At 36.3% G+C, this 20,453-nt stretch overlaps 1 protein-coding gene across 4 annotated transcripts; it reads right to left on the bottom strand.

Moving 5' to 3' along the window:
• Positions 1 to 1,953: 1,953 nt before the first annotated feature.
• Positions 1,954 to 7,194, bottom strand: LOC131166074 (F-box protein SKIP23-like). Of its 4 annotated transcripts, none has more exons than XM_058124310.1 (2): positions 6,750 to 7,194; positions 1,954 to 3,335 (listed from the first exon to the last, which is right to left on the bottom strand). In XM_058124310.1, exon 2 carries the CDS (start codon positions 3,282 to 3,284, stop codon positions 2,304 to 2,306), a length of 981 nt encoding a protein of 326 aa, XP_057980293.1. In that variant the 5' UTR covers positions 3,285 to 3,335; positions 6,750 to 7,194; the 3' UTR covers positions 1,954 to 2,303. The 4 variants fall into 4 exon arrangements, with proteins under 4 accessions (XP_057980293.1, XP_057980294.1, XP_057980295.1 ...); XM_058124311.1 differs by having other exon boundaries at positions 1,954 to 3,324; positions 6,750 to 7,176; XM_058124312.1 differs by having other exon boundaries at positions 1,954 to 3,366; positions 6,750 to 7,169.
• Positions 7,195 to 20,453: the final 13,259 nt, after the last annotated feature.

Below are 20,453 nucleotides of genomic sequence, written 5' to 3'. Positions count from 1 at the left end.
ATCTTTAAATTTGTCACTAATATTCTAAACTAATTTTTTTTTTCATTTTTTTTAAATAAAGGAAGTATTAGTGACGGTTCCCAAATCCGTCACTAATAAGTGACTAATAGTAACGAATCCTTAAATTCGTCACTAATACTCTGAACTAATTTTTTTTAATTTTTTTAAATAATAGTAGTGACGGTTATTTGACCGTCACTAATAAATGTCTTTTAGTGACAGATTTAATTCGTCACTAATACCGCATAAATCATCGTTAATATTTTTCTGAAATAATTTTTGCGGGAAAAATGTTTTCCTGCCATATTTTTCGGTCAAATCCGTCACTAATAGTTTCATCACTAAAAACTAGTTTTTTGGTAGTGGAACTCTCTAACCAGAGTAAATTATTATACAATAAGCACTCTAATACACTTAGAAGATATTTGCTATGAAGCTCGAAGAGATTAGGCTAAATTTTCTAGTTTTGAAAAGTTATAAACTTGAAGAACAAACTCAGAAAAAAGCTTTTAGCTATGAATGGCCCAAATCACACTTAATAATCAATTAAATGTATAATCTCTTGTCTAAAATATATTTAGGGTTAGCTATTTATATCATCTTTTGAATTATAGTTGTTGTGCATGTTTTAATGTCTTAATATTTGAAAATCTGAATGATTTTGCCATTTGCAAAACTTATCACATTGCTTCAGTCGACTGAACCATGTGTTCGGTCGCCCAAACCAATTAAATTAGGATTTTCAAACTGACAATTGTCATTCGGTTGGCTGAACTCTAAGTTTTGTTGGCTGAACCCATTCGGTCGCCTGAACCCTGAGTTTTGGTTGCCTGAACTGTTGAGAAATTTTAGCCCTAATTTTCCTAAACACCCTTTAGTATTTGGAGTATAACTTTTGTTAGGGAACTCCATAAAGTGTGATCTAGGTATCAACAGAAAGTTAAGAAAAACTCCCACAACTTTTGTGCTGAAAACTTTTGAAGACGAGAAGATATAAATTTTTATATTAATATTGAAAAATTTTAGAAATAAATCGGTATTTTTTTAATTATTAAAAATACTAAAACAAAAAAATTAAATATATATATATTTATTTATAATAAACAAGCTCTTAATCTTTTCAATTATATTCAATATTAAACATAAACCAATAAGGAGAATTAATATACTTCTAGGTATTTAGAGTGACGAGAAACAAAATTAAGTGCAAAATATGGTCATTTCCCTAGGGGTAGTTTAAGGTGAGGACAACAAATTTTGTATGTTTAGGGCCGGATTTTGGGGTATAGACAAGACACAACGACTTTGCAACCATGCAGAAGATTTTTGAATGTAATAATTTGACTATACAAATTTGACTCAATGTAATAATATGCTTATTCGTATTTGTGAATAATATATATATATATATATATATATATATATATATATATATATATTCTATCTTAATGGGATCAGAAAGGATTTCTTTACTTCACTTGTGTGAAGTTGTTTAGAATTAAATAATTAAGACTGAGCATTTGAGAAATTGTAATTCTATTTAATCAGCCTATGGAAGTTGAATCCTGTAAATTTTGATATTTAATTTGTGCTTATTTTATTTGCTTTATGATTTAACTGATGTTTGTTTATAATGATATCTATTAGGCAATGCTCCCTCACCCCCACCCCTCGGAAGAAAAGTAGCTCAAGTGGCAAGTGCGGGTTGGGGATGGGTCACTTGCTGGTTTAAGTTTCAGGTTCGATTCCTGTACCAAGCAAGCAAATCTTGTATTTATCCCTGCGCAGTGAGAGAGGCCTTGTTGCGTGGGCGTGGGAATAGTTTGAGTACCATGTATCGCCACCAAGTGTGTTAGAGTGTGTCCGGTCAACGGGAGTGTCAACTGAATGTGCCAGGAAGTCAGGGCACGCGACGTAATCAAGAAAACAAAAAAATAAAAGAGAAAAGAAAAGAAAAAAAACTGCACATCTATTGGGAATTGTAAGAGTGACAGAGAAAACACTGCAAATGACAAAAAGATATTCAAACACATAAATGAAAGACATTTGAAATATGCAAATTACATATACCAAAACGGAACACGGGAAATTAGTGACGGATTAACCCTAAAGGATTCAATGGTTCCATCACCTATGTTGTACACACCCATCTCTTGACCTTCCTCCCTGTCGAGTGCTTCATCACCAAAAAAGATGCAACTAGCTCTATCTCCCACCCCTCTTCCAACTTCATCTGTAAAATAGATGCAATTGGCTTTGTAACATCCCTTGATCTCCGAGGTGACCATCCACGCCGAAGAACTTCACACAAACAATGCCCTATCACCCAACTCGTTCACTTCGGCCCAAGTGTACCTACATTCATGTGATTCCTCTTGAACGCGCTCTTCTAACTTCAAAACCCTAAACTTTTTAGAGTGGTCCGAAAAATGACGAATGCGTAGGATGAGAAAAAGGTCTCCTAGCGATTCAACTAGATATTTGTCATAAAATTTGCTCGTACCGATCGGCGCATGTGCGACGACTCGCTGTCCAACCGGGATTTCATCAGCCCTGTCATCATCAACGCTGCAAGAAAACAGGAAGCCATTGCGATCGACCGCGTAAAACCGGCTCTTGTAGCAGATGATGTCCTGATAGTAGCATGAAGGAAGCTGTACTTTAGTCCAAGCTTTGTCGCCCACCCTAGCAAATGCCAACACCAGAGCTTCTGAGAAAATGGCCATAATGACACAACTGTTACCATTACGATCAGCAGCTTCATGAGATTTCCAAGGATTGGATGAGAGAACGGCCTTCCTTATCAGCGCATCGCTGACTTCTCCAGGCTCACCCACTTTGAAACCAAAGTTCAATATGCCACCGAAAGGAGGCTGCTTGGGTCCGCTGCACAACTCACTGGATATTGGATTTGGGGGAAGATGGATTTGAGACTTCGAAAAGGGGTGCCAGAGGCTGGCCTTCGAGTCGCCTGCGACGATCACTAACGCCCCGAATCCCGCTCCGGCGACGCAGCGGAGGAGGCGCGAGGTCGTCTCGGGTAATGACTTAACTATGCGAACTTTGGAGTTGAACGGAAATGCGAAGATGCTGACGGTCTTATACTCCTCCAAGGAAAGAAGCAAAGGGCATTTGGGAGGGAGTGAAGGCTTGCCCCCTAAGGCCATAGCTAAATGCCATGACCTGCAGACTGCCCCAAATGCGATGGCGTCATCCAAGAAATGCAGGCGACGGGTTATGGCAATGAGGAGTTCCCTTGGAAGAAGACTCCAATCTGCAGCCATGCTTTAGGTCAAGTTTGGTGGAATTTGTGTTTCCTTGCTGCTGCAATTTACCTGTGTAAGGTAAGGAAAAGAGGAAAAAGGTCTATACATATATATATATATATCATGTGAATCCATTATTATTATAGACAAATTCACTTGCCCTTTCAATTTTAAAAGAATAATTAAATATATTACTTGCTCCTCCCACGACTATATAAAGGGAATCAGCTGATTGAGATAAGGGGAGAAGAAACTAAGAGTGTAGAGTACAAAATACCGAGTGCAGAATACTGAACGTAGAACGCAGAAAGAAAAGAACACGCAGAAAATAGAAAAGAAAGAAGTAGGAGAGAAAAGAGAAATAGAGATATTTTGTAAGGTAAGAAGGTGAGATATTTGTATAAAAGTCAAATATATATTGTAATTCTTAACATAGTGGATTTGAAATCTCATTTGCTGTGGAGTAGGTATAAACCGAACTATGTAAATTCGATCTCACTTCTTATTTATTTATTTATTTTACTTGTCTTCATTACTTTCTGTTTATTCCTGTTTAATTATTATTAATTTCTGTATTATTTTATAATAAGAAAAAAAATAAAAAACACAAATATAAGTGTTTGCGGGTATTTAAAAAAAATACAAAAAACAATTGATACCTGCGCACAAAAAAATAGCCAACATTTGGTAAGTCGAGTTTTTTCCCGCATTAACTTTATATATATATATATATATATATATATATATATATATATATATTAAATAATACCCCTTTCTGGGAAGTATTTCCCAGAATGACTCTGACGTAATCTCGCTACTCCAAGTAGCGAGATTTTCCATGTGTTGACCTTAAGCAAATCTCGCTACTCCGAGTAACGAGATTTCGTTGCCACGCGTCTTTACCAGAATGGGTCTGGCATTTAAATCTCGCTACTTTGAGTGAAGAATCAATTACCAGGTTTTCATTATTAATTAAATTGTTTTCTGAATTATTTGAGTAAAGAATCAATTATTAATTTAAATTTTCACTTATAATAATTTATAGTTTGTAATTTAGTTAAAAATATTTTTTTATCAAAAATTAATATAACAGTCATACACTGTAAATATACACTAATTATATTTAATTAAATAGGGAAATCTTCATATATTTTATTGAGTAGGAAATATTTAAATATTAACATGTTCCATTTGTTACCGTTATCTTTGGCACAAAGAAAGCCGCTGATCCATCAATTTATCATACTATTCCTTTTGATGGAGTTAGAATTTTAATTTCCGCATTTCTGGCATTTCGTATTTTGTATTTGTTCCTCTATTATCCTCTTTCTCTCTCTCTCTCTCTCTCTCTCTCTCTCTCTCTCTCTCTCTCTCTCTCTCTCTCTCTCTCTCTTTGTTTCTGTTCCACCATTTTCCCTATAAAAATTAACGTTATTTTTATTTTGCTGATATGAGTGTTTCGATTTGCTTTTGTTAAGGGTTAACCGTTTTTTTTTTTTAAGTTACAGAGAAAATTGAAATGATGAAGAGTAGAGAATAAAATGTTGATCATAAGGATAACTAAAAGATTGAGATTTGCCTCCATTAATTTGGATTGTTAAAAGATTGGGATCATGGCTGCCTCCATTACTTTCTCTCTCCATGTGTCAACTAATATATTACTTATTAGTCATTACTATAATTAATTTTATTACTTAGGAGCAGTCAGGTTGTGGGATGACTGCCTATATGGCTTATAGGATGAACAGTTTGGCTAACCAGGTAAAGACTCTGACCTCTAAAAAAAATAAGACATGCAAGGATGATAAATTGAAGCAAAATTCAAAGAAAAAAGTGTACAATGGTAGCAATAAGAACAATACTATTGCTATGGAAAAAGAACATCTCGGATTTGTTAAGGTTAACATGGATGGATTGCCAATAGGGAGGAAAGTGGATCTAAATGCTTCTTCTATATATAAGACTTTAGCCCAAGCACGGGAGGACATGTTTGAGTGAAGAATCAGGCATCACTTCCATTCGTGAGTGTAATCTTTATTTTTTATATTTTTTATCAGTAATGTATAATTTACTTATTTTCTATCAATTCAATCTTAAATGTTTTGATGTGAAACTATTGTTAAATCATTCTTGCATCTTAATCTAACGACTAACTTTTAGAATCAAGTGGTTTAAGATGACATAAACATTTTGATAATCAATGTCAAATTAGTAGGACTAAGACAGTAATGAGTTGCATAGATAATTCCTTTCTAGTTTTAAAATGTAATTATGATTGTGTAACTAGGTTCGAGTGGAGAGAGTGAGCAATCAAGAAAGACCACCAAGCTTTTAAATGGATCATCTGAATTTTTGCTCACTTATGAAGATAAGGAGGGGGACTTGATGCTCGTACGAGATGTTCCTTGGGAGTATGCACCTTTCATTTCATTTTAAATGATTATACTAGTACAATATATTTATACTTATGTATATATGTTTTTGTGAATGAGTCTTTGTGTGTATATAAACACATATTTATGTCTAATATTTGTATATGCACTACTAAGCCCCAAATGGCATCCCATCAAATGACAAGGCTAGCCTTGTGGAAGACTAGGTTATCTATTTCGAGCAACATTTTAAGGTGTAGGAGCAGTAGCTGCACTACTAGTAATGTAATATTAAACATTTTGGATCATGCTTTTAAGACCCGTTTCATTCAAGTTCCTAGGTACTTTGGACAGGCAGAGGCCTATTTCGTTGGAAAAGACAATATTATCTTTGGACATTTAGATGTTATGTAAACACTGACAATATATATGGTAAACATATGTTTGTTGGTTTGTATATAGAATGTTTCTCAACACAATGAAGAGGCTTAGAATCATGAAGACATCGGAAGCTAATGGACTTGGTACCTAAGATTATTAATTATGAAGACATTGAAATTTGGAAATGCCTAGATGATATGAAATTATATGTTAACTAATTTATTTAACACAATTATAAAAATCAAGAAAATGTCAAATGAAGGTACCACTCTGTTCGCGAAGACAATGGAAAGAAGAACGATTGAGTAATGGCTGAAGCAAATCTCGCTGGTTCATCCAATGAGATTTGCCACGCGTTGATAGCCCGGTGAATGGGCATTTCAAATCCGAGACAAATCAACCAGCGAGATTTGTCACACGTCGAACGCCGGGTGGACCAGCATTTAAGTATCCGAAGCAAATCTCGCTGGATGAACCAGCGAGATTTACCACGCGTCGACACGAGTCCCATCTCTCAAAAGTAAATCTCACTACTCCTAGTTGCGAGATTTGTTTAAATCTTGCTACTTGAACTAGCAAGATTATGTCAAAGTTATTCTGGATACTTCTCAGAATGAGGTAATATGTTATATATTTTTTAAAAAAAAAGTTAAAAAAGGAAAAAACTCTTGGTAAGCCCCCTGCAAAAGGTGAAATTGAAGATCCCCAAAAGACCCATTTGCTTTCAAACCTGAAATTGATTGCTCCTCTGTTTTTGGATCTCTCCTTCTCTGTTTTTGGGGCTGCCTACTCTTAATTTTCCATGGGGTTGCAGTTGCGGGCTCCGGTGAAGTTGAAGTTTCTAGCCACTTCCAGGGGTCCCAGCCCTGCGATTTCTGCTCTGGTGTGACCTTTTCTAGTTAAGCTTTCCCCCAGTTCCAAGCTCGTCCGCAGGGCTTACGCTGATGCCAGCGAAGCCTCAAGCACTTCTTCTTCCAGCTGGGTCAGATTGCTTTCCATGCTGAACCCGCCGATCTGGGCTCCGGCAGCAGATGGGAAAGAGCTCTCCGGTTAGTCTCCCGGAGGATGAGTATCCCGGCGACATGGTCACTGGACCCGATTTCCGACTAGCACAGCGTTCACACCCTCTCCATGCTCGCACTCTAGTGCGTTTCTGTGCTGGCTAAGGATTTTATGATTATGAAATCTATCTGGGTTGGGAGCATGAAATCGGTCTTGACTTGTCCGCCAGTTTCAGAACCGACTTTTGGAAAGTCGGTTCTGTTGTTGTGGTTTTTTTTTGGCTGCAGGCTATGAAATGCAAAAACGTCCAAACCAATTTCCAAAAGTCGATTTTGGTGTTTTCAGTTTTATTTAAAAAAAAAATACTCAATCGAATTCCCCCATCCACTTATATTTATGTTTTTTCTTTTTTTTTTTCCTTAACGTTTCCATAAAAAACTCAAATGTGGAAAACAATATTTATTTTTTATTTTTTATTTTTCAAAGAATTGTAAAAACATAAGTTTATTTATTAGTTTTCACCTCAACAAAAAAAAAAAAAACATCATAATTTATTAAGAAATACATATTCTTAATGCACCTAAGAGCTTGTTTAGCAGCAGAAAAATACTATTTATTTATTTATTAATTATTTTTAAAGAAGTATGAAAAGATATACTAACTTATTACCGTTTTTCAAAATATGTATAAGAAAAGTAAAACATAAAAAAAATTGTTCAGTAGTTGTGGGAAACAATTTTCACTCTTTATTTATTTATTTCTAAACTAATTACAAAAATTACTCCTTATTATTTTTTTTTCAAAAATTATATAAGAAATAAAAATCTAGAAAATAATAAAAGAAAGATATTTTCTAACTTTCCAATACAAATTTAGCAAATGGAAAAAAAAAAAAGAGGGATTTTTGTAATTCTTTGAAATTTTGAATATAGAAAATAATATTATTTTTTATAAACAAATATTACCAAAAAAATTTGTTTTTTTAGCATATTTATATAAATGTTACAAACTGAAAACTAGGATGATTTTTTTTTTTTGTTTGTAATTCATTGAAAAATAAAAGAACAAAATTGCTTTTGAAAACTAAACAAATTACGTTTTTCTAATAAAAACACCATAAGTCAAGTTAGCTTTCACCGGTCTTCACAACAATCACTAAGGATTGGGAAAATGTATTAGCAAAATATGAATTCAAGTGCGAGAGTATAACAGTTAGAATAACGCTACTTTTAATATAATTATTTACCTTAAAACAGTACAAATTAACTTGTTTTTTATGGTTGTTAACTTGTTATACTTAAAATAGAGGACAATTTGGTATTATTTGTGTTTTTCATTTCCTACTTTCTTTTATGTAGAGTAAAGAAATATATTTTGGAAATATGTTTGTCTACATTGTTAGTTTTTTTATTTTCTATTGTCAGTTTTCACTTGCTTGGGAAAAAAAATTGAAAAATTAAAGGTCGTTTTGTATTACTATCAAATAATTTTAGAAATAAAAATAAAAGATGAAAACTAAAACCTAGAAACAGAAACTAAAAATCACAAACTAACAACTATTTGTTTGACATTTATAAAACTAATACTGTAAGAACCCGAACTGTGATAGATGGGTTTAATTAATTAAATGAGGGGCAAAAAGGTAAATTAAGTTGGCCTCGTCGACAAATCCACAGTTCGTCGATGAAATCTTAGGATACTTAACAATGAGTTTCAGGGGCTCGTCGACAAGGAGAAGCCGAGGGATTTCGAAAAACCAAGAATCTCAGGCTCGAAAACGAGATCACCACTTCGTCGATGAGGTGTCTATAGGGGCTCGTCGACGAGGACACAATTCGTCGACGAGAATAGTTGAGTCAAGGGTATTATAAATATCCATTTTCATTACTTCTCAATTAAAAAATCTCATTTTCTCTCTTTATCTCTGTAGAAACTCTTCCAACTCTCCATCTCTCTAGATTTCTTCGCCATTCGTCGCGAGAATCGTAAATCCGAAGTTACCACGAGGATCGTGGAAGGATTCTCTACAAGTTCTGCAGATCGGATTTTCGATTCAGCTATTTTCGGGTTTTGGCGTAAAATCGAGGTAAGACTCGGTTTTCGTTTTTGTTCCAGTAGTTTTGCAGAGAATGGAGTCGTGAGTATATTCTGTACTGTACATTGTAGGTTTTGAAATTCGGTTCGCTGTTTAGGGGCCTTGGAGTTCGGGATTTACCATTTGGGGAAAGGTAAGGGGAATTGTGTTTATATCGGTTATTTTTGAAATCGGACTCTGTGGAACTGTAGTCCACGGTCCTATGTGCATTATGGTTACTCATTTGGGGGGATTTAACGGGTAAAACTATGGGTTTTTCATGATTACAGTTTTGGGAAAAGGGGGTGACGGGCTGCATCCCTGGTTTTGTTGAAAACCGAATGTATATGGTGATTTATATTGTGTTATAGGGATGGTCATGCCTTAACTTGTTTAAAATGTATGTGTTTGAAAAACCACGATTTTAGATTACCAAAAATGGGTGTGGTTGGTTTGGTTATATGAGCATGCATGTGTTGTATTTTGGTTGAAATGTGAGTAGGAACGGGATTCCGAATTTGTTCCAAGTACTAAGAGTGTCCGGTTCTATATCCGAGGGCATATGAAATCACTAGCCATGTTTGGCAAGAGTGTCCGAATTTATATCCGAGGGCGTGAGCCTTACTAGTTGATCACCGAAGGGTGTGGATCCACCAGTTTGCGTTGATACGATGCCATGGGAGTCTAGGACTAGCCATGTGCTGGTGGTGCCGTGCATCGCGGGTCGGCTACGGGCCGGCACCGGATATCGCGAACTGACTTTGGGCCGAAAGGCGTGACGACACTGGGATTGCTTGATCATGTGTGCGTGCGTGTATGCACTGTTCTGAAATTAGCACTGGAACTGCAATTAACTGTATATGTATTGCGTCATGATAACATTCAAATGTCACACACCAATATAACCTGTATTCTTCCTTACTGAGAGGTGTCTCACCCCTACTATACATACAAATTTTTCAGGTCCTTCGGGTAACCGGAGCTAGCTTCTTGGTGTAAGAGCGTAGTGGTCGGTGTACCGCGGATAGCACTTGGGTAAGTGCTAGGACTTTTGTGCTCGGGTTGTCATTTTGGAGTATTTTTGCTAACCGGGTTATGTTTTGTGCTATGGAGCTTGGACTCCTATTGTTAGACTCTGGTATGGTATTGTATGTATATAGAAAAAACCTTTTTTCGCTGCTTATATTCTATGGTGTATGGTTGTGTATAGGGTGCCTGAGAACCCCCACGGGGTTGGACCCTCATCCATTGTCCTATATTTCGGTTATATTTGTTTGATACAGGGACAGGTTAGATTACATTTTCACCCTTGAGTCCCATTTTCGGGTTTGGGGCATAACAGTTTGGTATCAGAGCTAACCAGGTTATTAGGTCTTGTAGACTTGGTTAGGCTTAGCTGTGAGTACATACCAGAGTATAGGATGTTGGATGTGGGTAGTGTTGATTGAGAATTGTTCTGTTGCTAGACCGGGACTTGTCGGCGGTATTCCGTGTTTTTCCTAAAATGACCATTTCAGTAAAGCGGGGCAGACCATTGATGACTTTCGTGTCGGTGTGATAAGACAGACCTGGAGCTGGCAGTGAGTAGTTAACACGATTAGTTGTAGATATCTGTGTTAAATGTGCATGTTGTAGGAGTCTAGATAGAACTCTACTATGTTTTCAGCATGGAGCCCAAGGATAACGGCCTGGGAAGTGGCTCCGAGGAGACTGCGAATGATGAGTCTCCGACTGTGCCTCAGGGACTAACAAGGCAGGTTTTGCGGGAGATCGGGCAGAGTGTGAGGAGGCGCGAACGCTTTCCTATTGCTGCAGGGTGCACCATTGAGATGTTCACACACATGCATCCTCTGACGTTCTCTGGGGGACATGACCCAACGATAGTAGAGGACTGGGTGGAGAAGACTGAGAGGTTCTTGGAGGTCCTACACTGCACGGATAGGCAGCGAGTCCTCTATGCTACCTTCTAGCTATCTGGGGAGGTGGGTAGATGGTGGACTGCAGTGAATCAGCTAAAGAAGCAAAGGGGCGATCCTGTGGAGATGTCTTGGAGCCATTTTAAGGAGGTGTTCTTCGATAGATACTTCCTGGCTTCCGTACGTGATGTTAAGGCGGATGAGTTTTCTACTCTGACCCAAAGGAGTATGACGGGGCAGGGGTATGTGGTTCGGTATATAGAGCTGTCCCGGTTCGCGCCGTGTTTGATCTCGAGCGAGTATGAGAAGACACGGAGATTTGAGAAGGACCTGAGGAAGGACATCCGCAGATTAGTAGGTATGCTTTAGATCCTTGAGTTCTTGGTTTTTGTGGATAAAGCCACGGTAATTGAGACCGGTATCCGAGAGGATAAGGTGGATCAGGAATCGAAGAAAAGGATAGTACCTTCTGGTTCTCAGTCAGGATCTCGTTAGGGATCGTGGAAGAAGAGGAACGAGGGCTCGGATTACTGTTAGAATACCGAGCGCCAGGGGTCTCAGGGGAGCCAGACTAATGGTCATTGTACCAGATGCCACAGATGGCACAAGGGCGAGTGCCGATCATTTGGGGGTAACTACTACAACTATGGCCAGTCAAGTCACATGTTTCGCGATTGTCGTGCACCGAAGCGAGACGTGCCTGCATCCAGTGTGAATCGGGGTAGCAATTAGATACCTCGGGGAACTGTTCAGGCGAATATAGCTTCGGCCAGAGTATACTCTCTCCCTTTCTCTCCCTCATGGCTCCCTTTGAAGGATAGTTTCGTCATTTTGAAACAAGTCGGTGTGCGTAGGAACCATTTTGCGAAAACGACTTGTTTTGGGGGAAGTTGTAACAACATGAAGAATAATGGTATTTAAATAATAAAGAGAGAGGGAAATGGAAACAAAAACAGAAGGAGGCAGCAGGCTTCTTTGACGAACACTTCGCGTTCATCAACGACATTGCACTTTGAATATAATGACTCAAAAATTTTCACACAGGGCCTCGTTGACGAACACAGGGAGTTCGTCGACGAGCGCATAAGTAGGCCTCGTCGACGAAGCCACGCCTCGTCGATAAGAAGATACTGAGAGAAGGTTTTTAGGCAGTCTGAATTTCATTGACAAGGAGGTAGAGTCTGTCGACCAAATTACTTAAGAACTCGTCGACGAGGTGACGTGTCTCATCAACGAATCCAGTCCTATAAATAGCTGAAACTCGGATTTTTAACCAAAATATTCAGCGTAGAACCCTTCTCTCTCTCTCTCTCCTACGACCCCCTTCCCTTCTCTCTTCGATCCTGGCCCTATTTCTCGTCGGATTGAAGATCTGAGGCCATCACGACGCTCTTAGCGAAGTTCTTTGCAAGTCTACCGGAGCAGATCGTGGGAAAAGTTGATTTGAAATTCATCCCAAATCCAAGGTAAGACATTTTATTTAGATTATGTCTTCCTTGTAGTTGTAAGAAATGTTGTAGGTAAGGAAATACTGATGTTTTGTTCTGGGGGATATTGTTTTTAGGATATTGAGTTAGGAACCCTGCGGGTATAGAGTCAGAATTTTATAGGGGATTTTCAGATTTAAGGTAAGGAAAATATGTTATGCTAGCAATTTTTAATATGTATAAAAAATATTATGAATGAGTATTTACAAGCATGTATATCAGATTATTTTCCAGAGAATTATGAATATTATTTTTATAGCAGAATTACAGAAATTAAGCATGAGACTACGTTTATTCAAATGTGTGGCATGAGTTTATTACAGTACCCTATATATAGATTTTACAGTGTTACAGATATACAGATATTCAAATATTTCATAATATTAGTAATGAATGAGACATATAGTATTTTTAGAGAAAAACATGATTTCTAGACCATAACACTCAGACAATTTATTCAGATAGATTATACAGTGATAACATCAAGATGCTATAGCAAATATACAGAGCACACAAATATTATATATAAAGCATACATATATTATATACAGAGCATACAGATATTATATATAGATATTTTTATACAGACATTATAGATAGTACGGACAGAAAGCACAGATGACACAGATAAATAATATATATATATATATATATATTTCAGTCAGATATCTCAGATAATATAGCTCAGAAATATAGTGTTACGGTTGTTTTTGAAATCATGTTAAAAGCGGCAAGATTGTTATATATTTTATATATGTATACAATATTACATAGTTACAGACCCTTGTGAAAATTATAGACAGATATATTTACAGCAGAGTACGGTACTGTTGCTAGTTTCAGACACGTGCAACCACATGACTCAAATAGCATTTGAATTTCATCTAACCGTGCTAGGAGAGATTGCAGTCTCCCCAGCACGTTGGGTTGAGGTAGCCGGTTAGACGATGACAGAGGTTTGATACAGTCCGGAGAGATTGTAGTGGGCTAGGATCTTCATAGATCATTACAGATTGGCGGATGTACAAATATATATTGACTTGCTTGGTAGGCCAACCAAAGTAAGTCCAGCCTACGGGTCACACAACTCTATCATGAGGGGATATATAATGATATACAGATCCCAGTGTATAACAGAAGTTCCTATGTACAAATATATCACACAACAGCAATTTATATTATTATACTAGGAGTCCTTTCAGATAGCAAACTCAAATATACAGTCATATTTTAAAGATTACATGACAGATAGATATATTCTGTACAGTTTATCAGTCTTCTCAAATTATGGTATTATTTCAGTATTTTAAATATTTAACTTAGCCGCCATACACTAGTAATAGTATATTTCCACTTGTTGAGCGTTGTCTCATTCCAGTGACTTATCATTTTTCAGGAGATCCAGTTGGGCGAGCATATTAGACTCGCGAGTAGAGGTTGATTTGACCTGCCCTTATGGGAAGGGTATGTATTTTTGAAATAACAATGTTTTGGGATAGTTTCCAGAATATAACAACATCACTAGGTATTTTGTATTGTAATTATATTTCAGAGTTCTATAGTTTTCTGGTATTTTATTGTAAATAACAGTTCCCAATTTTGTGTACCGCTACTTAGATATATATGACAGACATAATTTCCTCAGTACTCTTTAAGCTTGAGATGTTATTTTTAGTATTACAAACAGATGACATTTATTATATTTAGAAAAAAAATATTCAATAAATAGCAGGTCGTCACAGAAGTTCCTACCGAGAAAAACGACGCAAAAGCTAAAAATATTGAAATTCAAGTGTTGAAATTAAAATATAGTGCATGACGAGAATGCCCTCGGTTGGATAGGCCGGGAATTCCATTACGCGAGAATGCTGGGGGAGAATGATGGACCTTCGTGGGCCCACACAAGGGGGGTGGGTGGTCATGCCCTTGGGAGGGGCAGGGAGAGCGAGGGTGCGTCCCGGCAACGTCTCTTGTAAGTTAGGCATCCCATAAGGACGAGGGGAAAAGGATGACAAAAAAAAACACTCCTTTTACAAGTGCATATGCCAAAGGCACAGACGCAACTGCCGGAGTGTATGGTATATGGTGGTTCTTGGGTTAGGAATTAAGGCAAGATGATTAGATTCAACCACTAACTGCCCCTTCTTACTGGGACCGCTCCCCCAATCATGGTGGTTTGGAGACTAGAAAGTAGGCAGGGATGTTTGATGGCTGATTAATTATTGATATTGATCACTGTCGACCATGATTTGCAACCAAAGAATAGGACTTTTAACTTCTTTGATATAGTATGAAAGTTTTTGGAGGGCATACTAGGCAGGGGATCTATTTGAAAAATGATGGATAGCAATTGCTGTCAATAGTGCCTTGCAGTTGAAATATGAAGAGTTTTTTTCTCCTGGAAAAACAAAGAATTTGAGTAAAGGGCCTTATAAAAGGAAAACCCACCATTTGCAACACCTTTGAACAAAAAGGGCAAAATGAAAAATCAACTGTGCAATGATAGGACAGCAACCTGTTAAATCAGTGCAACTCAGTAACTCTTGTTAGAATTGTATCTGCACTTTTTTCAACCCACAAGCTGATGCACGGCAGCATTAGCCGAGTTTTTTCTCGTTTTATAATTAAAAGTATATAAAATATAAAATAATACTCTGAACAGGGAATTTTTTTCTAAAATAATGCTCACGTAATCTCGCAGTTTCATGCTGCGAGATTTAAACTGGTGGCCACTCCGTCATCGACGCGTGGCAAAGAACGAAACAGGGGTAACGTGACGCGTGGCGACGGGTGAATAAATCTCGCAGGTCGAACCTGCGAGATTTTAGAAGGGAGCGAACGGAGGCGACGCGTGGCTGGTAAGCGATCGTGACACGTGGTGAATCTCGCAGGTTGGACCTGCGAGATTTAAGAAGGGAGTGAACTTAGATCGTGCCACGTGGTAAATCTCGCAGGTCCAACCTGCGAGATTTAAGGAGCGACCGTACGGAGAACCAAAGGAATGAACTTGGAGCTTTTTCCCGTTTTATAATTAAAAATAAATAAAATATAAAATAAGACTCTGAACAGGGGTAACTTGTCCTCGTTGCATCGTAAATTATAAAAACAGAGGCTCATTTTAAGTCATTTTTCTGGGTTGGCCTTAAAGAAGAACCACGTGGGTTGGCATCATAAATTATCAACAATTGTTCTTAATTTCATGCATCCTATTCCTTACTAATATTGTGATAATGAACAACTTCAAAAGATCTCTCAAACTCTTTTGCATTTAAAAAATTAGCCTAATCATTCCAGAACTTGACCACATCTTCCCTGGTCTGTAAATGGTCATTCCAAAAGATATGAACTTAAAAATGTTTAAACTTAGAGAATCTTTTCAACCAATATTCAGTAATATTATTATATATAAATGACATCTCTTCCCATTTTTTCATCCACTATGTTAATTAAGAACAATCTCAGTTTCGAATTGGCCAAACATAGATCATTCCGCTTTAGAGTTTGAGAAGTCGAACTCATTAACTAGGTCAGTTTCCAAGTATTTTGCCAAGATTCTCTTAATTAATTGTGATTAATATAGTTAAAATTTTTTTTTTTATATTTTTAAATAAAAAACACTAGTAGTGACAGTTTAGTAAATTCATCGCTAATAATAGACTATTAGTCACAGTTTCAATAAATCGTCCCTAATAAGAGACTATTAGCGACGGTCTTTCTAAAAAGTCAGTAATATAGTTAATAAATTCTTTATATTTTTTAAATAAAAAACTCTATTAGTGACAGTTTAATAAATTCGTCGCTAATAATAGACTAAAAGTGACGATTTACATAAATCGTCACTAATTGATTTGACTTTTTTAGTATCAACAAATGCATTCTTAGTGACAGTTTTATAAACCGTTACTAGTACAAGACTAATAGGGACGGTTTAGAAGAATTGTGACTAATATTGTAGTATTAGTGACGATTTCTTAGAACCGATACTAATCGTGTTGACTTTTTCTTAGTCAACTATTATTATTAGTAATAGCTTAGGCAATCGTTATTAATATGATGCTATTACTGACGGTTAATAAACCGTCACTAATATACCAAGAAACGTCGCCAATATTTTTGCGAGATAATTTCCGCGCAAAACCCTGAATTCCCACAATGGTTTGAGGAGGAAAACTGGTTTTTAGTTACGACAGTATTAGTGACAGTTTGAAAATCTTCACCAAAAGTGCATTACTAGTTATGGTTTTTAAAAACCGTGACTAATATGCGCTTGTAGTAACAAATTTAGAACCGTCACTAATACTTTCGTCACTAAAAATCATGTTTTTTGTAGTGATTATGAATTACAATAAAATAACACAATTTGCTACAAAATTTAAAAATTTGTGAAAATTTTAAATTCATACAAAATAATAGCATTTTTTTCACAAAATGTGCTCCATGTGCGGAAACACTTAATGGATTTGATGCACAGAATAAATTGTAAGAGAAATGAATTTTGAATACAATTTTAATGGTTAGAAATGGGATAGAACATTTGTTTTTATTTTCCCTACACTCTTCATGAGTTATGATGTATCTCTTATAGTATGTTATTGATGACATATTTTTTCTTTAGAAATATAATGTCTAAATGTGAATGTATCCAAAGCATGCTCAAGTTGTTGAAATAAAATGAAGTAACACGTGCATGATTGCAACTAGGACTATTATTAAAAAAAAAAAAACAGGTAATACTAACAATTACGGTAAAAGAAACAAACCTACCTTGAGGTTTGGCAAACCGATAGGAGCTCCCCTAAGTTTCCAAAATCCTATTTATTTGCCCTAAAGGTTTCAAAATTGTTAGACCTCCCTTGAAATTTACTAAAAATAGATAAATCTTCCTTAAAAGACTTATTTTTTTACAAAAGATGAGAAGAGGTACATGTTTTTTTAATAAACCGCAAGGGAGGTCATCATAATTCTTGAAAGCTCGGGAAAGGTCCTTAGAATTTTTTAAATCTCAGTGAAACTAATAAATTAGTATTATTTTAAGGATAATATTAAATATAAATTCATTAAAAATCAATAACAGCACTAAAAATGTATAATAAAACTATTAATAATCACTATTACAAATAAAAATTAATAATTATAAAATTATTTGATTATGCTTTAGGGGTATTTATTAAAAAAAAAAACTTATTTTTTATACCATTATAAAAAAGAATACAAAATGTTGGAAAGAAATAAAAATTTGAATTACTTACTCCATGTCAGTAATCAAATGCAGTAATTGCATTCCAAAAATAGTTCAATGCCTGCCTTAATTACATTCCTCCCTTGAGCATCATCCTTTGGTAAGGTTCAACGAAAAATTATTCCCTTGGAAATTCTATTTTTTATGCCAATTGCTTTCACTATTTTGATTGATTGGACATCAACGCTTATAATATAGAATTATTACACATGCGAGGGTTTAGAGTGCTGAAACACGTTTGCATCTGATGCCGCACGTAAATGCATGCAGACATACAAATTTTAGCAATACGAATTTTGTAGTAAAAGACAACTGAATTTAAGGAATTAACTTAACTAGACATGCAAATTGAGACGATACGAATTATATGTCATTATTTAGATTTGGCAGTATTGAATTCTTTAGATATACGAATTATTAAATGATATATACAAAAGAAAGAAAAAAGTAATCAATTATATACAAATGAAATCAAAACAATCAATGATATACATACAAATAAAATGCAATTAAAGTAATGCTAAACTACTCCGTGCCGCAGCGAGGTCGTCTCCGGGGTCGTGCTGGCTGCCGTCTGCGTCTACCCTCTCCCTGCTCGTCAACATCATCAGGTGTCCTGGCCCGTCGTGCTGGATGTGAATCCTCTCCCCCAAGAGGTGCTGCATTATCATCATCAGCCATGCGTAGCGCACGCGGTGAGAAATGATACGATGTCTCGGGACGAGAACGAGGCGGCCTAGCGGGTGCATCGACCTCGACCCCATCGAAAAGATCGTCCAATAAAAATGACATGGATGGGGTAGCAGCAGAGTCGGATGGGGCATCAGTCGGTCTACTCGATGGTCCGGCAATATCAGCTGCAGTGGAAGGAGCATAAGGTGCTGACGGGCCAAACAAGTACTCGGCCTGTACGACTGGTGGGGAGGATATGGGAGTCCCTGGACGACTAGAGGAAGCATGTCGTCCTCCGCGGACTGGAGCTGGTCGACCTCCTCGTGCTAGTACATCAGGTCGACCTCCTCGTTGTGGGATCCATCGACCGTCCTCGTGGACGACCTCCTCAAGTAGCACGTCATTCACCAGCCACGCGTCGCCTCCCGTTCGCTCCCTTCTGAATCACCAGCCACGCGTCGCCTCCCCGTTCGCTCCCTTCTGAAATCTCGCAGGTTCGACCTGCGAGATTTACCACGTGTCGCCTCACCGTTCATTCCCTTCTGAAATCTCACAGGTTCGACCTGCGAGATTTATTCACCCGTCGCCACGCGTCACGTTACCCCTGCTTCGTTCTTTGCCACGCGTCGATGGTGGAGTGGCCACCAGTTTAAATCTCGCAGCATGAAGCTGCGAGATTACGTAAGCATTATTTTGAGAAAAAATTATCTGTTCAGAGTATTATTTTATATTTTATATACTTTTAATTATAAAACGGGAAAAAACTCAGCATTAGCCGCTTCAAGCACTTCTCCAGTCAAACAGATGTTTAAATGGAACTTGCATTTGAAGTGATATATAATGTACTTAAGATGTTTTTTATCTGACAAAACACCTTTTCTCTGCAGATTTCTGGTACAGCGACGGTGCTGGATGAGATTATCAACCATGTACAATCCTTACAGCGTCAAGTGGAGGTAAGATTGCCCCTTTAGGACATCTTAGTTAGAAAATGTTGAAGCTAAGTCCTAACATCTACATTGGAGTGTTTAATAAATTTTGAAGGAAAGGTATTCATTTAGTGAAGCAATTTGAGGCAAATTTTTTTGAGAAGAATTATTTGAGGTTTGTGCAAAGAGATGTCTTTTACCATCCTTTGCCATATTAATTGGATGGGCAGAACATGGGTGATGACAATGCAAGATACATGCTGGGTAGGACACCAAGGGAATCACTTGACTGAAAGTTATCATGTTCATATTATTTTGGACTGTTGGAATATGAACTCTATTTTGGAGCCTTTGGAACTAAATTCTGTTGAACTTTTGTGGAGCCTAGTTGCGTTAAATTAGAATGATGATCCGACCTTTCTTTAATGAAAGATTTCTATCTTAAGGCTTAGTCCATTCTGGTGTCCATTTTTATTATTTTCAATTTTCATGTGCAATAAAATTATTCTTGTAAAGTGTATTTTGAAATATAATAATTAAGTAAAATAATTATAATATTTTTATTTTTATTCTAGTATTCATTAATTTGTATTATTTTGCATTATTTATTTTTTATTATTATTAAATTTAAGGACGAACATAAGGTTTTGTTTAATCAAGTTTTTTTTTTTAATTTTATAATTATTATATAAATAGGTAGCTAGTTTTCAAATTTAACAAAAAAAATTAACACCAACTCAACAATTAACATCATTGGTAGATAATAAGATTATGGAGATAACAAAAATTCTCATTCCTAAGCTAAACCATTTAGAGTGCGATTTGGGTCGATTTTAATCAATTTGATTACCAAGTGGGATAGTTCAGGTTAGCGATTTAACTTATTTATTTTATAAATAAATAAATAAATAAAACACACAGATACGTACATATAAAGATATATGTGTAATAATTTGCTAAAATAAAAATATATATTTCATTAAAAATGTTGTTTATGTATACTAGCATTATTCAAGTTTAATATACAAAGAAAATTTTGAAAATAATTGAAGTCCAATCTTCTAAAAAGACCAAAACAGCATATCTATAAATATTACCACTATAAAAATAAAATT

Source organism: Malania oleifera, chromosome 10 (assembly GCF_029873635.1).
Source record: "Malania oleifera isolate guangnan ecotype guangnan chromosome 10, ASM2987363v1, whole genome shotgun sequence".
NCBI lineage: Eukaryota > Viridiplantae > Streptophyta > Magnoliopsida > Santalales > Ximeniaceae > Malania > Malania oleifera.
Note: the sequence above shows the minus strand (reverse complement) of the source record. Positions and strands in the feature narration are given on the sequence as shown.